The sequence below is a fragment of the Gasterosteus aculeatus genome, chromosome 16, assembly GCF_964276395.1.
Source record: "Gasterosteus aculeatus chromosome 16, fGasAcu3.hap1.1, whole genome shotgun sequence".
NCBI lineage: Eukaryota > Metazoa > Chordata > Actinopteri > Perciformes > Gasterosteidae > Gasterosteus > Gasterosteus aculeatus.
In genome coordinates, this window is record NC_135704.1 from 15,196,202 (window position 1) to 15,212,911 (window position 16,710).

Sequence of the window (16,710 nt, forward strand, 5' to 3'; positions counted from 1 at the left end):
TGTCTAAACACATGTGAGTGATTCTATATGCCAGAGGAGATAATAAAGCAATAACCTGAGAATACATATATTTCCCAGAGTCAATATTTGCACTTCAGATCTGACTAGAAAAAAAGCATTGGCTGAATTCTGAGTGAGATTCTAAAAATTGATGCGGGAGACGACATTTTGACTCGTTAGTCAACACATCAGACCCGCTGCCCACCTGACTGCTTAACCCAGATGTTGGGGGGAGCAAATGACAGTGTCATTGGCAGGGAGGCAGGAATCCATCAGAAGCCTCCTGGGGGCCCTCTCCAGGTTGTGTGTGTGTGTGTGTGTGTGTGAGTCTGCGGGGGCGATACGGGTCTGCGGCAGTTCTATGGTCTCAGACATTAGTGGGACAGGCTTGTAAGCAGCATCACATTAGCCCCGTGCCATAGCGGGATTAACAGGACAGGTGTTGATTAAAGAAGCCCAGCGTGTGGAAGCGACAACTGGCCATCGGGGCAAGTGAGAGACAGGAAAAGAGGCAGAGCGAGAAAGAGAGTGGGAGGTGGAACACCAGATGGGATTGGACGGAACATATTGATGGGTAAATGAGATTTGGGAAACGTTAAGTTTACAGCCAGCAGCGTATTATTTTCACGCTGAACCCATGTTTAGGATAAATGGGAACATATTTCATACCTCCTCAGGTCTGTCTCGTGACTCTTCAGCAATTCGGAAAAAACGTATTTCAATTGTGATCTCCAGCAAACTCTTTGTGTCTTGGTTTGACGTGGAGACATTCAAATTTAAAACATAAAAACTGACACTAATCATTCCCAGACAGTTTGAAATTTACTAATAATGTATCCATGGTATGAACATGCTGATATCTAACGATGTTCACAAAAGCAGTTTCAATAAGTGCTGAAGTTGCCAATCAGCTACCTCACGTTTTAATTGGAACGGTGAATTTGCGCCCACAGCGGTCTTACGGGCCAAGCCTTCATTAGCAGAACCGCACTGCAGCGAGGGCAGGAGGGGACTCAAAGGTGGGGACTTTCTGAGCCGTTTGACCCTGCTCAGCAAGCACATGGCTGACTAATTAAGATGGGCCAAAGTGCTGAGGTTACGTAAAGAGAACACTGAAATCCACAGCAATGTATTGGAATCTGTTATATTCTGTCAACTCATTTGTGTTATTATATTCACCCAGCTGTGGTTTTGTCGCATATTCATGCTTCTTTTTTGATGGACAAAAAAACCCCCTCCCTTTGCTCAGCTCCTTTACTTTAGAAGTAAATGGCTTCTTTGATTAAGGAAACCATCTGTCTCCTCAGAGCTGAAATATCAGAGAAAAACATCAAGAGGTTTTTCTGATCCTATCTGCTGTACAAAGGATCAGGCTTTACAACTCTAAAGGATTGGGAGATTAAGTGGAAGGAACCAAAAAAAAAAAAGGCAGATGAAACCGACACCTTTGTTCCTCCTGTGTTGTCTAATGAAACATCTCAATCACTGAGAGTCCGGAAAGCATTATCAAAGTATGAAGCCACCGCTCATTCATCGAGTTCAATTCTGGCCTCGGCACCGTTCTTGTATGGCACGCACCCTCTACGCGTGCACATCGGATTCATGGTATTCCAAATGGGGGCACAGAAAAGGCAGATGTAAATAATGACGGAGATAAACAAATCCACCGCAACCCCGATGAATCTCCTTTACCTCGCTTTCATACTCACGTATCTGCTGGAACCGTCGTAGTCACATCTCTCAATCTTGCCCAGGCTCCCATCGGAAAAGTAGAGCTTCTCTGCTTTGTGGTCGATAGTCAGCCCGTTGGGGGTCAGGATGTCGGAACCAATGATGACCCTCATGTTCTTGCCTGCTAAGGTGGATCTCATGACGCTGGGTCTTTGCTCATTCCAGTTGGTCCAGAACATCAGGCTAACGTGAGGAGGGACAACCAAAGCAACCACGTAGTTACTATTCAGCAGTATTTTCATATGGCAGAAGTCCACAGTCTCTGGTGAAATTGAATGAGGGTCCGAGGCCTTTTCAACACCCCCAGAATTAAATCGATGCAGTCGTGTCAGTCAGTTATCCACATGTTGCCGAGACGTCCGTGGCCCGTCATCGCATTCCCCTTTTTTTGCCCCGAAGGGGCTCATAGCCGATAAAGCAAAGCTTCTATTTGATCAAACGGATTAGCAGCACACATTGGGAGATGGAGGTCATTTATTCATATTCTCCTGGGTGAGGAGTCAGAATAGGGAAAACACAGATGATAACAACCGAGTAAATAAATACAAGATTTATATCTCATGTTATATTGGTCCGCAAAACGGATGGTTTTAAATCCACAGCAATGCAGATAGACCACGAAAGAAAAAAGGGGGATATGTTTGAACATGGACAAACGAAACCTTTTCTGCTCCTGGGGACTCACTTCTATGATGAAGTCGTGGAAGTTCTCTCTAGTGTGATAATATGCGTTCGGGTCAGAAGTCACAACCAGGGAGTGCTAATTAATCACTTGAGTTTGAATTCTAATTATCAGGCGGTTCTTCTGGATTGGGATGGATATAGTGCCAAATTGCCAACCAAGGATATAGTCGGAGGTCAAGAAGTTAATTTAGTGAGTAAGACGAGGGGGAGCAAGGTACTACTCAGTCTTTTAAGACCACTCACAGAAACATTTTTAGATTCATGAATTTGCAAGTGTTAAATGTGAACGAGATGTTACAGGAAGACGGAGGTGTTTTTTTTTTTTTGAACAACAGCCATCACCTTTTTCTATTTTTACTGGCACACTAAATGAACTGTTAAATCTTTTGGTTTTCCAAAAGCTATGAGTACAGCTCAGAACAGATAAAAACACTTACACCTGAAATGTGAAAATGCAAACCTGAACAAATTCTATGGCTCAGACATATTGAAGAGTTGCAATGCTTGGCCCTGATTTAGGTTGCTACATTTTTAAAAGCAAATATGAATCACATTCACAGCAAATACTATGGGAGCTGTGAATGTTAACATGTTATAAAAAGGCATGCCCACAAATATGGTTCATTTTAGTCACATGATTACATATGATTCATGTTAGACATATGGTATATTTTAGTAGGCTGGCAGCAACTTACCGTATCCAGTATAATCCATCAATACTTCATGGAAACCATTACCAGAGCAACATTTAAAAAATAAACATAGATATATTGTCACGTCGGTCATGTGGGTCATGCGAGTCACTGTTAACTTGATTTGTCACTCTCAGCTCACGTCATGAATCAGTGGCCATGGGAGATTTTATTCAAGGTAACATAAACAACGCTCTCTTCCCGTGACCAAGCGCGGCCTCTTGACAAAGGGAGAGGGGGGGTGTTAACATCCATGTCTGTCAAAAACGTCATGAATTCGGAAGTTTATTCTAGTGGACATTTCTGAGAAATTGTCATGATTAGCATGTAAATGTTTGAGGTAACAGTCATTTCCGACCACTAACTTTGAAATTGACCAACCCTGAGCGTGTGTGACCTTGTTGACGTTTATGCAACATTGCAGACACGAGACTGAAAAAGACACAGTGACCTTAACCAGCCACAATCTAGTTCCTCTGAGGCTCTGAGGGATAACAACTCACTTACTTACTGTTAGTGACAGTAAAGGAACTTGGCTTTTGGACCTTTTAGAGAGAGAGTTCATTGACTTAGTACGACTGCTGACCTTTGACACTCATCCAGGGCCAGGGCATGCGGATGGTCGTCCTCCGAGAGAGTGACCACGGCCTGTCGACTCAAGGCCCCGACTTGTTCCTGGTCCACAGTTTGTCTGGTGATGGTGGAGGTGGTGGAGCTCGTCCAGTACAGCGTGTCCCAGGCTTGGTGGTAGGCCAGGCCCTCGACTGAACCCACATCTAAAAAAGGGAGACACGTAAGACCTCTGCTCGAGTCCAAAACAAAGTCAATTAACACACACCGCATCTCATCACTTATCTTTAACTTATCTAGTAGTTATACGGGGCCGTTACACCTTGCAGATTTAGGGATAATATCAAATAAGAGGCTGGTAACAGATGGCAGGTTCCAATTGTGTTAGAATTGGTGTTATGTTTCCTTGATGATTGACGGGGAAATGAATTCCCGTGTTGATGTAACAGTCACTGAGACACTGAATACATTTTCAGTGTGAGCCAATTTCCTAAACAGAGACCGTGATAACGTCCTCCCAGCCTGCCAGGTCGGGTGCAACGATGTGACTGACAGGGAGGAAACCTTCGGAGAGAGACAATCACTGACAGAAAACCCGGCCATATCGTTTCATCATGTAGAGCAGATTCCCTTGTGTGTGCCTATGGGTTCATAAATAACCTATTGAATGTGACCGCTTGCGCGATATGAAAAACAATATTGCACATGCGTCAGTTTATATGTGATATACCATATACCATGAGATCAGAATAACAGCAGTGATACTGTGTCAATGGGTTTTTATGTACTTATGTACATGCAATTGACTGTTGCATTATACTCTGGGAGACTAGCATTACATTAAATGTTTTTTGGGGGAAAAAACTGTAAGGACTACAAATACATATGTATATGTAATGCTGAGTACAATAGAATAAATAGAATAGAATAAATCATTTTTCTAATGCCAATGCCAAAATTTCTGTACGTGTCTCCTTGTCTAAAACCCATAAACTGCACTGAAGAATACTTTTCTATTACCTATCAGTAATTAATGGTTTGCAATAAAAAGCATCTGGCATTTTGGACTTTCTCACAAATCGTTGGCCGTGCAAGGGAGTAATTAATGGGGGACATGGGGTTTAATTAGGGAAATATGGATGATTAACATCTTCACCTTCAAAGACGTGAAGCAGGAAGAATCTTTTAGAGGAAAATAGATGAGATCTTGCTTTTAGATGCAGTGCAGGAGAAGTTGCATAACATCAAAGATTGAGCGTCATATGATATCATAACAGTTTTCTGCAATTTAACTGTTACCACATATGTTTGTTCCACCAAGTCTTTAAATTGCAAAAATGAAAATACTCAAATGAATTAATGCGCCACTTTAATTTAGCATTTTGCAAATGCCAAAGTATGTTATGGTATCTTATGGAAGATAAACATATGAAAAGAAAGCTCCCCTCGGCAGGGGGGTTAGAACACTGGCAGTTTGAGGGGGGCGGGAAGGTGCTGAGCTCTGCTCCCTGTGGAAACTTCACAGAATGGCAGAGAGGACGCCAGCCGAGCAGAACAGAGGGTTTTGCTGTTCATCTGACTCCAGTCAAGCTTATCAACAAAGGCCTGACTGGGATTTAGTGAAAGAATAGAGAAGGATTGGATCCATCATTCAATCTGTGACAGTCAGTAAGCAGAGACCTTTCAAACACAGGTACCATGCACTGCTGATTTAGCATGAAACGCTTTTTTTCAGGGGAGTGCAGGGGGAAAAAGTAGAAGGGAGAAGTGGGCACGTCGAGGTGGAAGCTGCAACGATGATAATGCTGTGCTACTTGTGCGCATGCTACGAATGATTTGTGAATTGGGAACTACTCACTTTCTGCAATAACAGATCTCCCTGTCCAGTCGTCGCTAATCATCTGGATGTTTCCGAAATGGACGTCACTGAAGAAGATGCGGTTGCTGCGAGACGTCTTCTGGCTGTAGTCGAAGGCCAGGGCCACGACGTTCTTGAAGAAGGCCGGGTTCTCAAAAGGCTGGACGGGCGAGTTGAGGTCATTCTCGTCGGAGAGGTGGATGCTCTTCAGGATGGTCCTCTCTGAGAAGAGCAGGTAACCTTCGTAGCGCTCGCAGGCGAAGCCGTCCTCTGCCAAGCGGCCGTGGGCGCAGGAGCACGTCCGGCGACCGCTGCCCAGGTGGAAGCACAGCTGCTGGCAGCCTCCGTTACTCCTGGCACACGGGTTTGTGCCTGCAGGACAGAAAAAAACAAAACCTCAATCATTGATTTGTTCTCACTTTCTGCGCCCTCGCAATCACGTTTGCCGGAGGAGAATCCGTACCTTTTTCTCTGCCTCTATTGAAGATGGTCACATCCTTCAAATTGACTCCGAGACCGCTCCTCAGAGTCACAGCGTCGCTGGTGTCGGCCTTGAAAGCACGCCGGATGGAGCCGTTGGAGTAAGCCCTGTAAGTGCAAGTCGGCGACAAAGTCAGCTAGATAGATAAAGACTGATTGTTTGTTTGACACCATTAAAGCAAAATCAAAGACTGCAGGCACCCAGTAATGACATACAATTAAACTTGTTGATAATCAAAACACATTAAAACTAACAGCTTCTTTCCATTGTGAGTCTGTGGTGGTGGTGCGGGGCGAGAAGGGAGAAAGATAATTGATCTTCAAGTCAGTGCAAGACAGCCTTAAAACACAACAAACAAACAAATAAGCCTTGCAATTAATTATTCAACACTCATTTCTTAACCGACCAATAGCTTACAACGGGTCTCAGTCAGGTCTCCAAAGAACTGCGGGTGTGTGAAAAGGTTTCAAGCGACCAGTTCCATGAAAGGAAACGAGGCTTCATCAAATTTACAAAAGGGAGAGGAAGGATTCACCCTTGAAGAGGACAGTGAATTCTACCTCGAGCATTTAAGAAAATACGCAGCGATCGCCACTGCGAGGAACTGCTGATCTTAATATCTCCTGGAACCTTTGAAGCAAAGGGGTTTTGTCAGGTTCGTATTGTGGGCTTTGCAGGGCACTGCAAGTGTGCGCGTTTATGAAAGTAATAAATTACCTGTCAGACCAGTAGATGTAAGCCCCAAACACTGCGACTGAGAACAGGTCTACGTTGGCCACTGACAGCACAACCTCTCGGCTCTCCCCTGTCTCAAGGTTGATCCTCTCGATCTTATCGGTGCGAGCGTCGCACCAGTATAATGTATTTTCCTGGAAGGTCATTTAAAAATGCATATCACAAAACCGAAACCTCTTAGTCAAAGTCACAGTTTAGCGGCAAAAAGAGATGAGGCAGTACAGCGCGGTGTCTGTGCATCTGCGAACAGTTGTACCTCGTAGTCGATGGAGATTCCGTTGGGCCACATGATGCCCGAGTTAACCAAGGTAACCTGGTCTGAACCGTCCAGGCGGGAGCGGCCTATGCAGGCGTTCTGGCCCCATTCGGTCCAGAAGAGATACCTGGCGAGCAGAGTGGCGTCACACACGGATTCATGGACATTAGAAAGAGGAATGCAGCGTTGAAATATCTGATTCTAAATCAGAAAATTAAGTATCAGAAATTAATTCTGTTGCTCCGTAGCGTGACAAACATTTCTCATGGGGTAGATTATTTAAAACTTTATATGACAGTAGCTGTAAATGCCGTTTATAACAGTAAAAGATGTGCAATTTAAATATGAAAAATAACTAATATGAACCCAAATATGACACAATATGTAAAACATAAGAAAGGCCAAAATTCATTAAATATCATGTCCATTAGGGCCTCTTTAATCAAAACCATTATTGTTAAACGGTCTGTCGAGACATCGGTTTGGACTTTAATCATGAGACAAGAAGTTTGACAGCCGCATCAATTTTCCAGTTATATTTGCCATTAGAGAGCTTCATGACATCAATAACCAGTGTCTGTAGTCATTAACTGGTTTGGTTTCCAAGTCGAGTTTAAGGCAAATAAAAGCATTATCTCTGACTTCAATAAAAGAAAAATGTAAAGCTTGCACCGGTGCTAATAAGGCAAAGGAAATGATGTACAAAGACATGGCCTACCCCTTCTGCGGATGCACAGCGATGGCCCTCGGCTGATCGAGTCCCTCAGATATGACCACTGAGCGGTAGGCACCGTTCAGACGAGAGATTTCTATGAGGTTGAAACCATGGTCCGTCCAGTACAGGTTTCCTGTGTAGAAAAATAGCAGGTGTAATTGTTAATTGATCCTAATGGACACGACGTACATGGGACGGTCCCGTCATGAAATTACTCATTCTATAATAACTACTCCTGCGCCTTATTTGCCTAGTGAATTAAGACCCCAGTGTCACTTAGTGTGTTTTAGCGTTTCGCATCAAAGTGAATGTACTTGACGTGTTAAACATAAAGTACATAAAGCGAGACTCTTCGCCAATCGATACGAGCTTCACGGCCTACAGTGATAAAGTCCTCGTGTCCGGGGGGTGGCGACACTAACCGGCGATCCAGTCAACGGCGATGCCTTCCACCCGGCTGATGCCGGTGGTAATGATGTCTTCCCTCCAGGTCTGATCCCGTTTGGCCCGGGATATCCTGTTGAGGCCCATGTCTGTCCAGTACACAGTGTCATTTCCTGCCAAACACACAACAGAGTTAATGCCGAGAGAAAATGCGATGATGAATGCGCTCGCCAAGAAAGTATTTATGTTCTCAAACAAAGCAGCTCATGAAACAGCATTTTATTGCAGCACGGGCAATTTCACCAAATGCTGTGTGGGACTATAAAGCACCACGGAAAAAGTACCCGCACAGTTCACCCAGAGCTCTTTGTAGACACACACGCTGCCTGAACAGCAATTGCCGGCCAAAACTTTACAGGGCAGTTTATAGCATCATGCAAAACATGGTGATGGTGGAACTCTAATCGACCTTCTCTGATACTACGGCCTCATCGCAGAGGCACATGAAACAGCATGTCATTTACTTATGATGCGCGCTCCCACCATGCGTGTCTGTTGGCTCAGCTCTGCGCAGATTGTTGGGAGGTTTGGTTGTTTAACATGTTTATTTGCACTTTCTTGTTCCCGGTGCGTTGGAACGCTGTTAACACATCACACGCGTGGTGCGGAATACAGCTGTGGGGCTTTCATCTGTTCTGCTCACACAGCCTGGCTGCTGCAATGACAAGTCAGCGATGTACGCCGGCTATCAGCTGCTGCTCTTAGGTGGGGCTTTGTGATCCATGGCAGAGATTACACAAGTTTATATATTTAATGAAGGTGGATATTTATATTTTTTGAGGTTCAGATCCTGAATCAACGTTCGACAGGTCAATTGCATTTATTTTGTGCTCATTGCATTAAAGAAACTTTTGTAGCCAGAGCAATGCATCAAAAACACGTGGAATCACCCGAGCATGCAGTTTTATATCCTGTGTTGATTCACTAAAAATAATTGTTGAACCCTTGTGTTTGTGCAGCCTGTTTATGTTTTTGTTTGTGTCTATGCAATTTCCTTTACACAGTTTTGTTATCATGCTCCAGTGGCAACCAATTATAAATATGGAATTCTACCGGGCTATAGTATATTCATAGCATCTGTTGGTATAATAAATCTATCATATCTATCATATATAAAATGTGAAAGGAAGCAGGTGTAACAAATGAGATTACAAGCTACTGGCTGCATGTTTTTCAAAATGCACGTTATGGAACCTTCATTTGATACAATATCTTGGGAATTGCTTTGTATTAGGATTGTGAGTAAATAGTAATTCACACGTAGGTTCCTAAGTAATGTGTATGTTTTGCTCTTTTATCTACGCTGCACTTTCACGAGCCAGTAGAACATTATTCATAAGGTATACAACAAAATCCTTTTCCTTCCTCCTTATTTTAGGATTAAAAATGAAAGGGTTTTTACCGACAGAAGGGTAGAGCGACAAACACTATAATGTATTTTTGCAAATTCAGTTACTTAAGTCCTGCTATATGTACACATATACATATTTCTGTCATTTCTCTGATACGTCTGCTGCCATGTGTTTGCGTTATACCGTACCTGCATGGAAGTCAACTCCCACAGCAAACAGTGTCCCTGTAATGGGCATGAGAGCTTCGGTGTTGTCGTTTGGGTCCAGAGCGATGCCCCGGATTCCCTCGTGGATGGAATACATCAGAAAAGAGTCAACACCTAAAGAATGACAATTGACCTGTTATACTCCAAAGAATGGTTTTTAAAGCACTGCAAATAATACGCAATTGTAGCAATCCATCACATTCACTGATCTGATATTTATATTCTCCTTTCTTCATTTATTTTTTGTATATTCTCATGTACATACTGTGTAAAGTCAAATATTTGCATAAGGAGACATGGCGGATAAAGCTGATTCTGATTCATCATCATTTGTGTATTCAATGCAAAATGTTCTTGAGGATGTACGGAAAGGAATTGCTGACAGGAGGGTATTGGCGGCTCCTCAGCACATCATCTGGGGAACGTACCCCCGCATGACATGCGGTCGCTGCGCAGGTTGTAGCCAACAGTGCAGGAGCAGCTACGGGTGTTCTCGGAAGTGGGGAAGCAGAGCTGTGAGCACCCTCCGTTGTTTATCTGGCACTGGTTTCTTCCTGAATGTTAAGCACAACCATCACAAGGCCAGAGTGTAGGGCATCATAACTAGGTATTCATGGATAATGTGTGTGTTTTTAACGTGGGTATGCTTACCTTTCTGACCCTCTCTGTCGTACACTTTCATGTGCACCACCCCACTGGTCTTGTTTCTCAGGATCACTGGGTTCTGTCCGTCCCTCTTTGTCACCAGTCCTAGCTGTGCCGATTCCTCATCTGCCCACCAGAGCTTGCTGCCTGAAATCATCAAAGTCATTTGCTGTTATGGATAGCTGTATGTATATATATATACACCGTTAGTAAATCATGTTAAAATTCAAACCAAATATTCAAACACAGCTATTGTATTCAGCTAAATGCACTTTGTCAATTTGGCTTCGTGACCGACATGGCAAAACAGTCATTTCTAAGTGGGACAGATTTACACTTATGTCTATGAAATGCACATCAAGTTCCGCATCAATGCTATTCAGCAGATTCCCCGCAGGTTAACCGCAGTAATAACCTTCAATCTATTCTGGTAATTCTGGTCGCAGAGGGAACATGGCCCCATCTATCTGTTTCACAAGACCACATTCATGAAAAATGAATGGCAACATGTGCTGTAGTTGTTGAGTGTCATGGCGTTTCAGCGTCTACGCCCTGACGGCGCGGCTTGCCGTTCCGCTTCTGTGCGACGGCGAAGCTCCCGGCTGCAGCGATGCTGCCGCCGCGAGCATAAGTGATGAGTGTGTCTTTGTAAAGAGGCACACGCACAATAAGCTCCTGGCACGGCCAGCCACCGGCACACTATCCTCCAACCCCCCCCCATCCCCCCCACAGCCCATTTCTGTCCTCAGTAGAAATCAGCGATGCACAGTCCAGGCACTTTGCCACAGACTCCACGGACGTGACAGGAACTCTCAATTTCTAAAATCTCACTGAAGTGCAAAGAGGAGCAGAGTCAGGTGGCTCTCCTCGCTTCAAACTACACACCGTTTATGGGGTGAGGATGGACTTTGAAAGGGCCACGGATGCAAAAAAAAAAACATTATGTGGCTGTCAAATAGGCAGCGTCTTGGAAGGAAAATTGATATTCATAAAGCAACATAAAGACATCATAATTGAAAAGAATCATCCATCACAAAGATCAACAGCAGTAAATACACAATATCATTCTATTTAGCGGCATATTTGTATCTTCAAAAAATAACCCAAAAGTGTGCCCTTTGGGTTTCAATCTACAAATCCCGTGAAGGTAAATTACATTTTTGTTATCTCACCGTTTTTGATTTATGGAGAGTAAGGAACACAAAGAGAAACCATTCCCACTTGCATTAATAGCTTTGGGCTTATTGTCCTCCCTGAGGCAAACGCAAACTCGTTTTCACAAATCACACAAATTCCCATGAGTGAGAATGACAGTCTACATGCAGTTTACAAAACATTTGACCCCGGAGGGCATGCTAGCCTAGATTAGCTTTGCACTCTGTGTTAATTTGATGCCGCTGGGACCGCTGGCTAGCTGTGATTGCTCGCTTGTGGCGCATCATATTCAATTTCCACCACAACCGCAAGTTTGATTCCAGGCAAGTCAAGGCTGATGGATCACCTGCACCGCCTAAGTAGAAGCCCTCACCTTTCCCGCAAGCCAATCCAATTATTACAGAGCCCTAAGAACCGAGGGGATCGACCTTGTGTCACTAACGGTGCCTTCATTACATCTTTTCACGACCAGCTTGAAGACGCACAGAAGGTAAAAGTCAAGAAGAAACGCCTGCACCACGGCGTGTTTGATTGTCAGCTTGATCAATTGCAGTCATTTCGATCTCTGGATTTAATTTAGCCGCTCGTTACAGATCCTGATGCTCAACTCAAGCTTTCCTCATTCACACACGATGTTGTTGAGTAACCTTAACCACCTTAAAGGCAACTAACGGATCCGTCTCGTTATCACAGACCAGGAGAGACTGGAAACGATTGCTGGATTGGTGCTAATTAATGGCAGTCGACTCAATCAAAACAAAAGCAATTAATCACCCTTAATTACTTATCAATACCTAACATGTTATTTGCACTGGAGTATGTGTGTATGACATTTGTATTCATTAGAATGGGTCTGTTCTATTCCATTAGAAAATCTCCTCAGTTTGCTGAGCAATTAATAGAAAGAAAAAGAGGAGATAAAGGAAACATTGGGGTAAACAAGGTGTACGGTCAGTTAATTCAATTAATTGCATCTTTCACCGTGGAGACCAAAACAACAGCATCTGCAGGCGGGACATTTCTCTGTAATGGGCATCGCCAAAAGACAATTTGCTTGTCAACAAAGGATGCTCAGGATTGGAAAATGATGGTTGCTGTCCTGCTGTCTTCCGCTAGCCTCATTTTCCGCTGACCGAGCACGTTTTACAAGCAGCTCAATGGAGCGAGGCCTCTCGGTTAAGGATGGAGAACTGGATTCGTCACAAACATCGAGGGAACATTATATCAGATGCAAAATGCAAAAAAAACAAATCGCAGGCCAAGAGAACATTCAAACGTGCTCTTTGCTTGGCAGCAGTGTTTCTATTCAACATTAACGTTGCAGTGTTGAGTTGGTAGAGTTAGTTTTAAATGCTTATGGACACATACAAGTGAGCTTTGCGGCACTAAATGAGACATATCTGCCAGATCATTTAAAAAAATCACTGTATCATTGCTGCCGTGTAATCTGGTAACGGTGAAATTAATGAGTTATTTTATGCGTTATTGAACACTAAACTTAACGGTACAAAATGAATATTAATAGCTTCACCTAACAGTGGGATAAGCCAATCAGCTCATGCCTAGATTCTAAACAAAGGATGTCATATCTCATTAAAGGAAGTCTTATGAGTATAAAATATACTTTCATGCTCAAATGAATCCAAATGTAAGTGTTCAAAGCCACTAGATTGCTATGCTCTATATATAGAGATTCATTCCAATCCAACAAATCTGCTGTCAAACCATTGGGAAATTTCTGTTTTTAACAAAGTATAATAGCTATACTATACGGTGGTGTGCATTCTACCATTCAAAACAATTTCCTCAACATAAGAAAATGTCATTAATTGTGATTGATGAAGACTTGCGAACAGCATTTCACTGTTTTGCTGTACCTGCTACTGCGCAGGAACCAAGCCATTAGTCTATGTCACCTCCAGTTTTATCTCGTGCAGTAATGCAGTAATGAAGTCTCCATCTTCCAAATGAGAAACAGTCCTCCGTACTCAGAGTCTCAACTGTGAGAAACGCCTATAAAAATGAAGCAAAAATATGTAGCTTGGGGTTGGAGAATGCTAAAAGCTAGCACAGCGCTCACTGCTGTGTATTTTTTAGTGTGTGTTAAAAAGTGTGTTTATGCCCCAAGCACATAGTGACAGATATCCACCAAGTATAAAACAAAGCGTACATTCCAATTTCTTTGGTAACCTTTGACATCCCGTAAACTGTAAATCTTATGTGACACACACAGATATACAGCCCGCACACAGCAATTGATTTGTTGTAAATGTCATTACGTTGGAGTGTTTCAACTGTTCACTTAACAATGATTAAAAAGTAGGGCTGTTCGTAGATAAAAAATTAACTGGTTAACCAAATTAACTAATAAATCGCACATTTTGAAATTCCGTAATCTCGATTAAGGGTGATTAATAAATGTTGTGGTTGTTTTTACAATGTTGTTTTTAATGAACGTGTTTTAAAAAAATAGTAATCACTTTGGAAACCGTGTATTTTAGATTATGCTGTTATTTTAATTACAAAACTACAAACATTTGATCATGTTGGAGGCAGGACAAGAAACTGCTTATCCTAGCAGCATAGATTAATGCATTTATGTTGACAGCCCTAATACAAAGTTATTCTTCATCCTTTGATAAATGGCTTACATATATTAAATATTGTGTGTCTGATTTCATCTTTGCTTCTACAAAAGTTTCCCCGTGTTTTTTTAGAAGATTGCAGTTAGCTTTCGGCAGATTTCTAAATTAACCTATGAGTTGATGGATTATGTGACACATTGGATTCAACACTGATACCAAAAATCAACACATAATGAACATCCTCCTCCCTTTTCATTACAAAGGGGTTGAGAAAATCCATCATCAATCACTGCTGCAGTGCGTTTTAATTATCCATGCCCCTGCTCCTTTGCACCAAGTGACGCACAACTCTTGCAAAGCTGACTAAATAGCTCCATTCTGCAGCCACTTAACCGGTTAAACATGTAATCCCTCCACACTCTCTGACTAATCCCCGACGGCAATTTGATGCACTCGTGACAAGCTCCACTCACCCATCACCGCCAGAGCCGTGCCTTTGGCTAACTCCCTCTTTAGGGTCTCCAGCACTTCCAGCCCATTGCCATCCAGATTGCACCTGTTGATAGTGCCATTGGTTGAGCTTATCCAGTAAAGCTTGTTGGCCGTGTAGTCGATCGAGAGACCTGAGGATACAAAGTGAAGCGGGGGACACCAGGTGAGCAATCACTTAGTCAGCATTCGCTCAGACACAAGCAGGAAGTTCATCACCAGGCCATCGGAATCAGTAACAAATGCAAAACAGAATCAGAAAATACTTATATAATAATCAGTGGAGTAGACATGCTGCAGGTGACATTTTCTAGATTTTCATTAAATCTGAGCGAGTGCAGCAACAAAGAATCTACTTCTAATACTACAAATGAATTAATATTCCTTTGTGCTGTTGAGTTCAGTTACAGATTGTGACTACTTGCAATTCGCAGCAATTAGAGGTGCAGAAGAGATATACGTTTGTTGGACTATCCTTCAATATTATTACAACAGTACCTGCATTACCTTATCATTTGCATGTATTGTAGCCTCTAAGCATTTTGCCGGGTTAGCACATATGTAAAGGTTTATGGGTTAATTGCCACATATATGTGGGGGAAGTCTTCACGAGATATTCAGCTGGTGAAAACGAGTATGACGGGTGGCTTTTAAGTCCATTCCTTGACGTTTCCAAATGTGTTCTCTCACACCCCGTGTTGGACTATCTGGCAGAGTCGCGGCCATTATGCGTCATTCATTTACGCTTGTCCCCAGGGGTACACCATAATCATAAATGAAGCCAGTGAAATATGGGTGCACCCTGCTATCTGTAATGCTGGCAGGCAGAGGAGAACGGAGAAATAAAGCGAACACAGGAGGCTGCTTGTGTGACAAAGTGGGAGTTTGACTTTGAGCTGTGTGAAAACGGTTACTCAAAAACTTTTTGCAAAATCAAGCTACAATTGCTCACCTAAGCATGCACGTGGGGAGAGTTCATTTAAGTAAGATATTACATTACATTACGGTATGTATTAAATATTAGTCGGATAAATGTAGAACGTTAAATATTGTTCAGCTGTAACTTCATGGTGTGCCCAATGCATCGAAAGGATTATGCTCAGATTGAATCGGCGCTGTGCCTGCTAGGCAAGATGTAAACAAATCCTATCATTGGAAACCAAGGCGCTACATACCTGTAGCTTTAATCTAGGATTATGTACAGTTACTCTATTTACTCTGAATATTGTCCGATATGGATAATGGAGATAATTCAGGTGCCCAAGTTGCAATGATTCCTCAGCAGAAAAATCTTACTTCCTTATCTTACTTTTAGTGCATCACTGCAGAGGTCATCCACAACCATTTTCCAATGATTCCTGCACCTGTCTATATTTCAGGCAGATAGCTAGACACCAAAAAGCTGGTCCTACTCTAGTGCTACGTGGATGAATTTAGGTCTTTAGGACAGTCATTCTCATCAGAGGATTTTACAAAGGCATTTTTTCTTCTTGCTCCATTTGAATTTGTCAACAATTTGATTTCTTATTCCAGCAACAGTTCATTGGAAATGGTGTTTCGAATAAACTCACAATACAACGACGGGATACAGGCACAGGTAATATAGACAACGGATGTAACAAGACTCAAAGTATTGCTAGAACAAAATGGACACTGCAGATCTACATTTGTTCCTTCTCTTGCTCTTCATCTCACCTAACTGTCCTCTTTTAAACAACCACATCTTCATCAAAAAGGTCTCATGTGCATGCAGGGAGTAGGTGTAGTGTCAGAAAGCCTCCCCTTTCATAGGAATGAACCTTCAGTTTCGATTTGCTCATTTATGCCACTGCAAAAAACAAAAGGCCCCTGTTACGGTTGGTTATATGCTGATTAAAACACACTCGTGAATAGTATGCACCCTATGTGCCAATGAACTCCACAACAAAAACATGGTCCCTTTAAAAGATGATCCAACAGCCAGGGAGAGTCAACATTCTAGGAGCCAGGACGGACAAGTCGAGCTTTGCTGTAGATTTGTTCAGCTTTTCAAAACGATGTAGAGTAGGTGAACCAGAACCCAGAAAGAGGAAGGTCGAAGGCCGCCATTGGCAGATTGAAAAGAGGCACCGT

At 42.8% G+C, this 16,710-nt stretch overlaps 1 protein-coding gene across 1 annotated transcript in view; it reads right to left on the minus strand.

Moving 5' to 3' along the window:
- Positions 1–16,710, minus strand: part of lrp1bb (low density lipoprotein receptor-related protein 1Bb) — a 138,415-nt gene that overhangs the window by 47,869 nt on the left and 73,836 nt on the right. The window contains exons 31-42 of the mRNA XM_078091226.1: positions 14,583–14,732; positions 10,376–10,516; positions 10,153–10,278; positions 9,707–9,838; positions 8,145–8,279; positions 7,726–7,855; positions 7,008–7,134; positions 6,734–6,885; positions 5,999–6,123; positions 5,536–5,907; positions 3,694–3,883; positions 1,710–1,914 (exon numbers count right to left, since the gene is read on the minus strand). Coding sequence (XP_077947352.1) covers positions 1,710–1,914; positions 3,694–3,883; positions 5,536–5,907; positions 5,999–6,123; positions 6,734–6,885; positions 7,008–7,134; positions 7,726–7,855; positions 8,145–8,279; positions 9,707–9,838; positions 10,153–10,278; positions 10,376–10,516; positions 14,583–14,732 — 1,985 coding nt within the window. The remainder of the gene's footprint in view (positions 1–1,709; positions 1,915–3,693; positions 3,884–5,535; positions 5,908–5,998; positions 6,124–6,733; positions 6,886–7,007; positions 7,135–7,725; positions 7,856–8,144; positions 8,280–9,706; positions 9,839–10,152; positions 10,279–10,375; positions 10,517–14,582; positions 14,733–16,710) is intronic.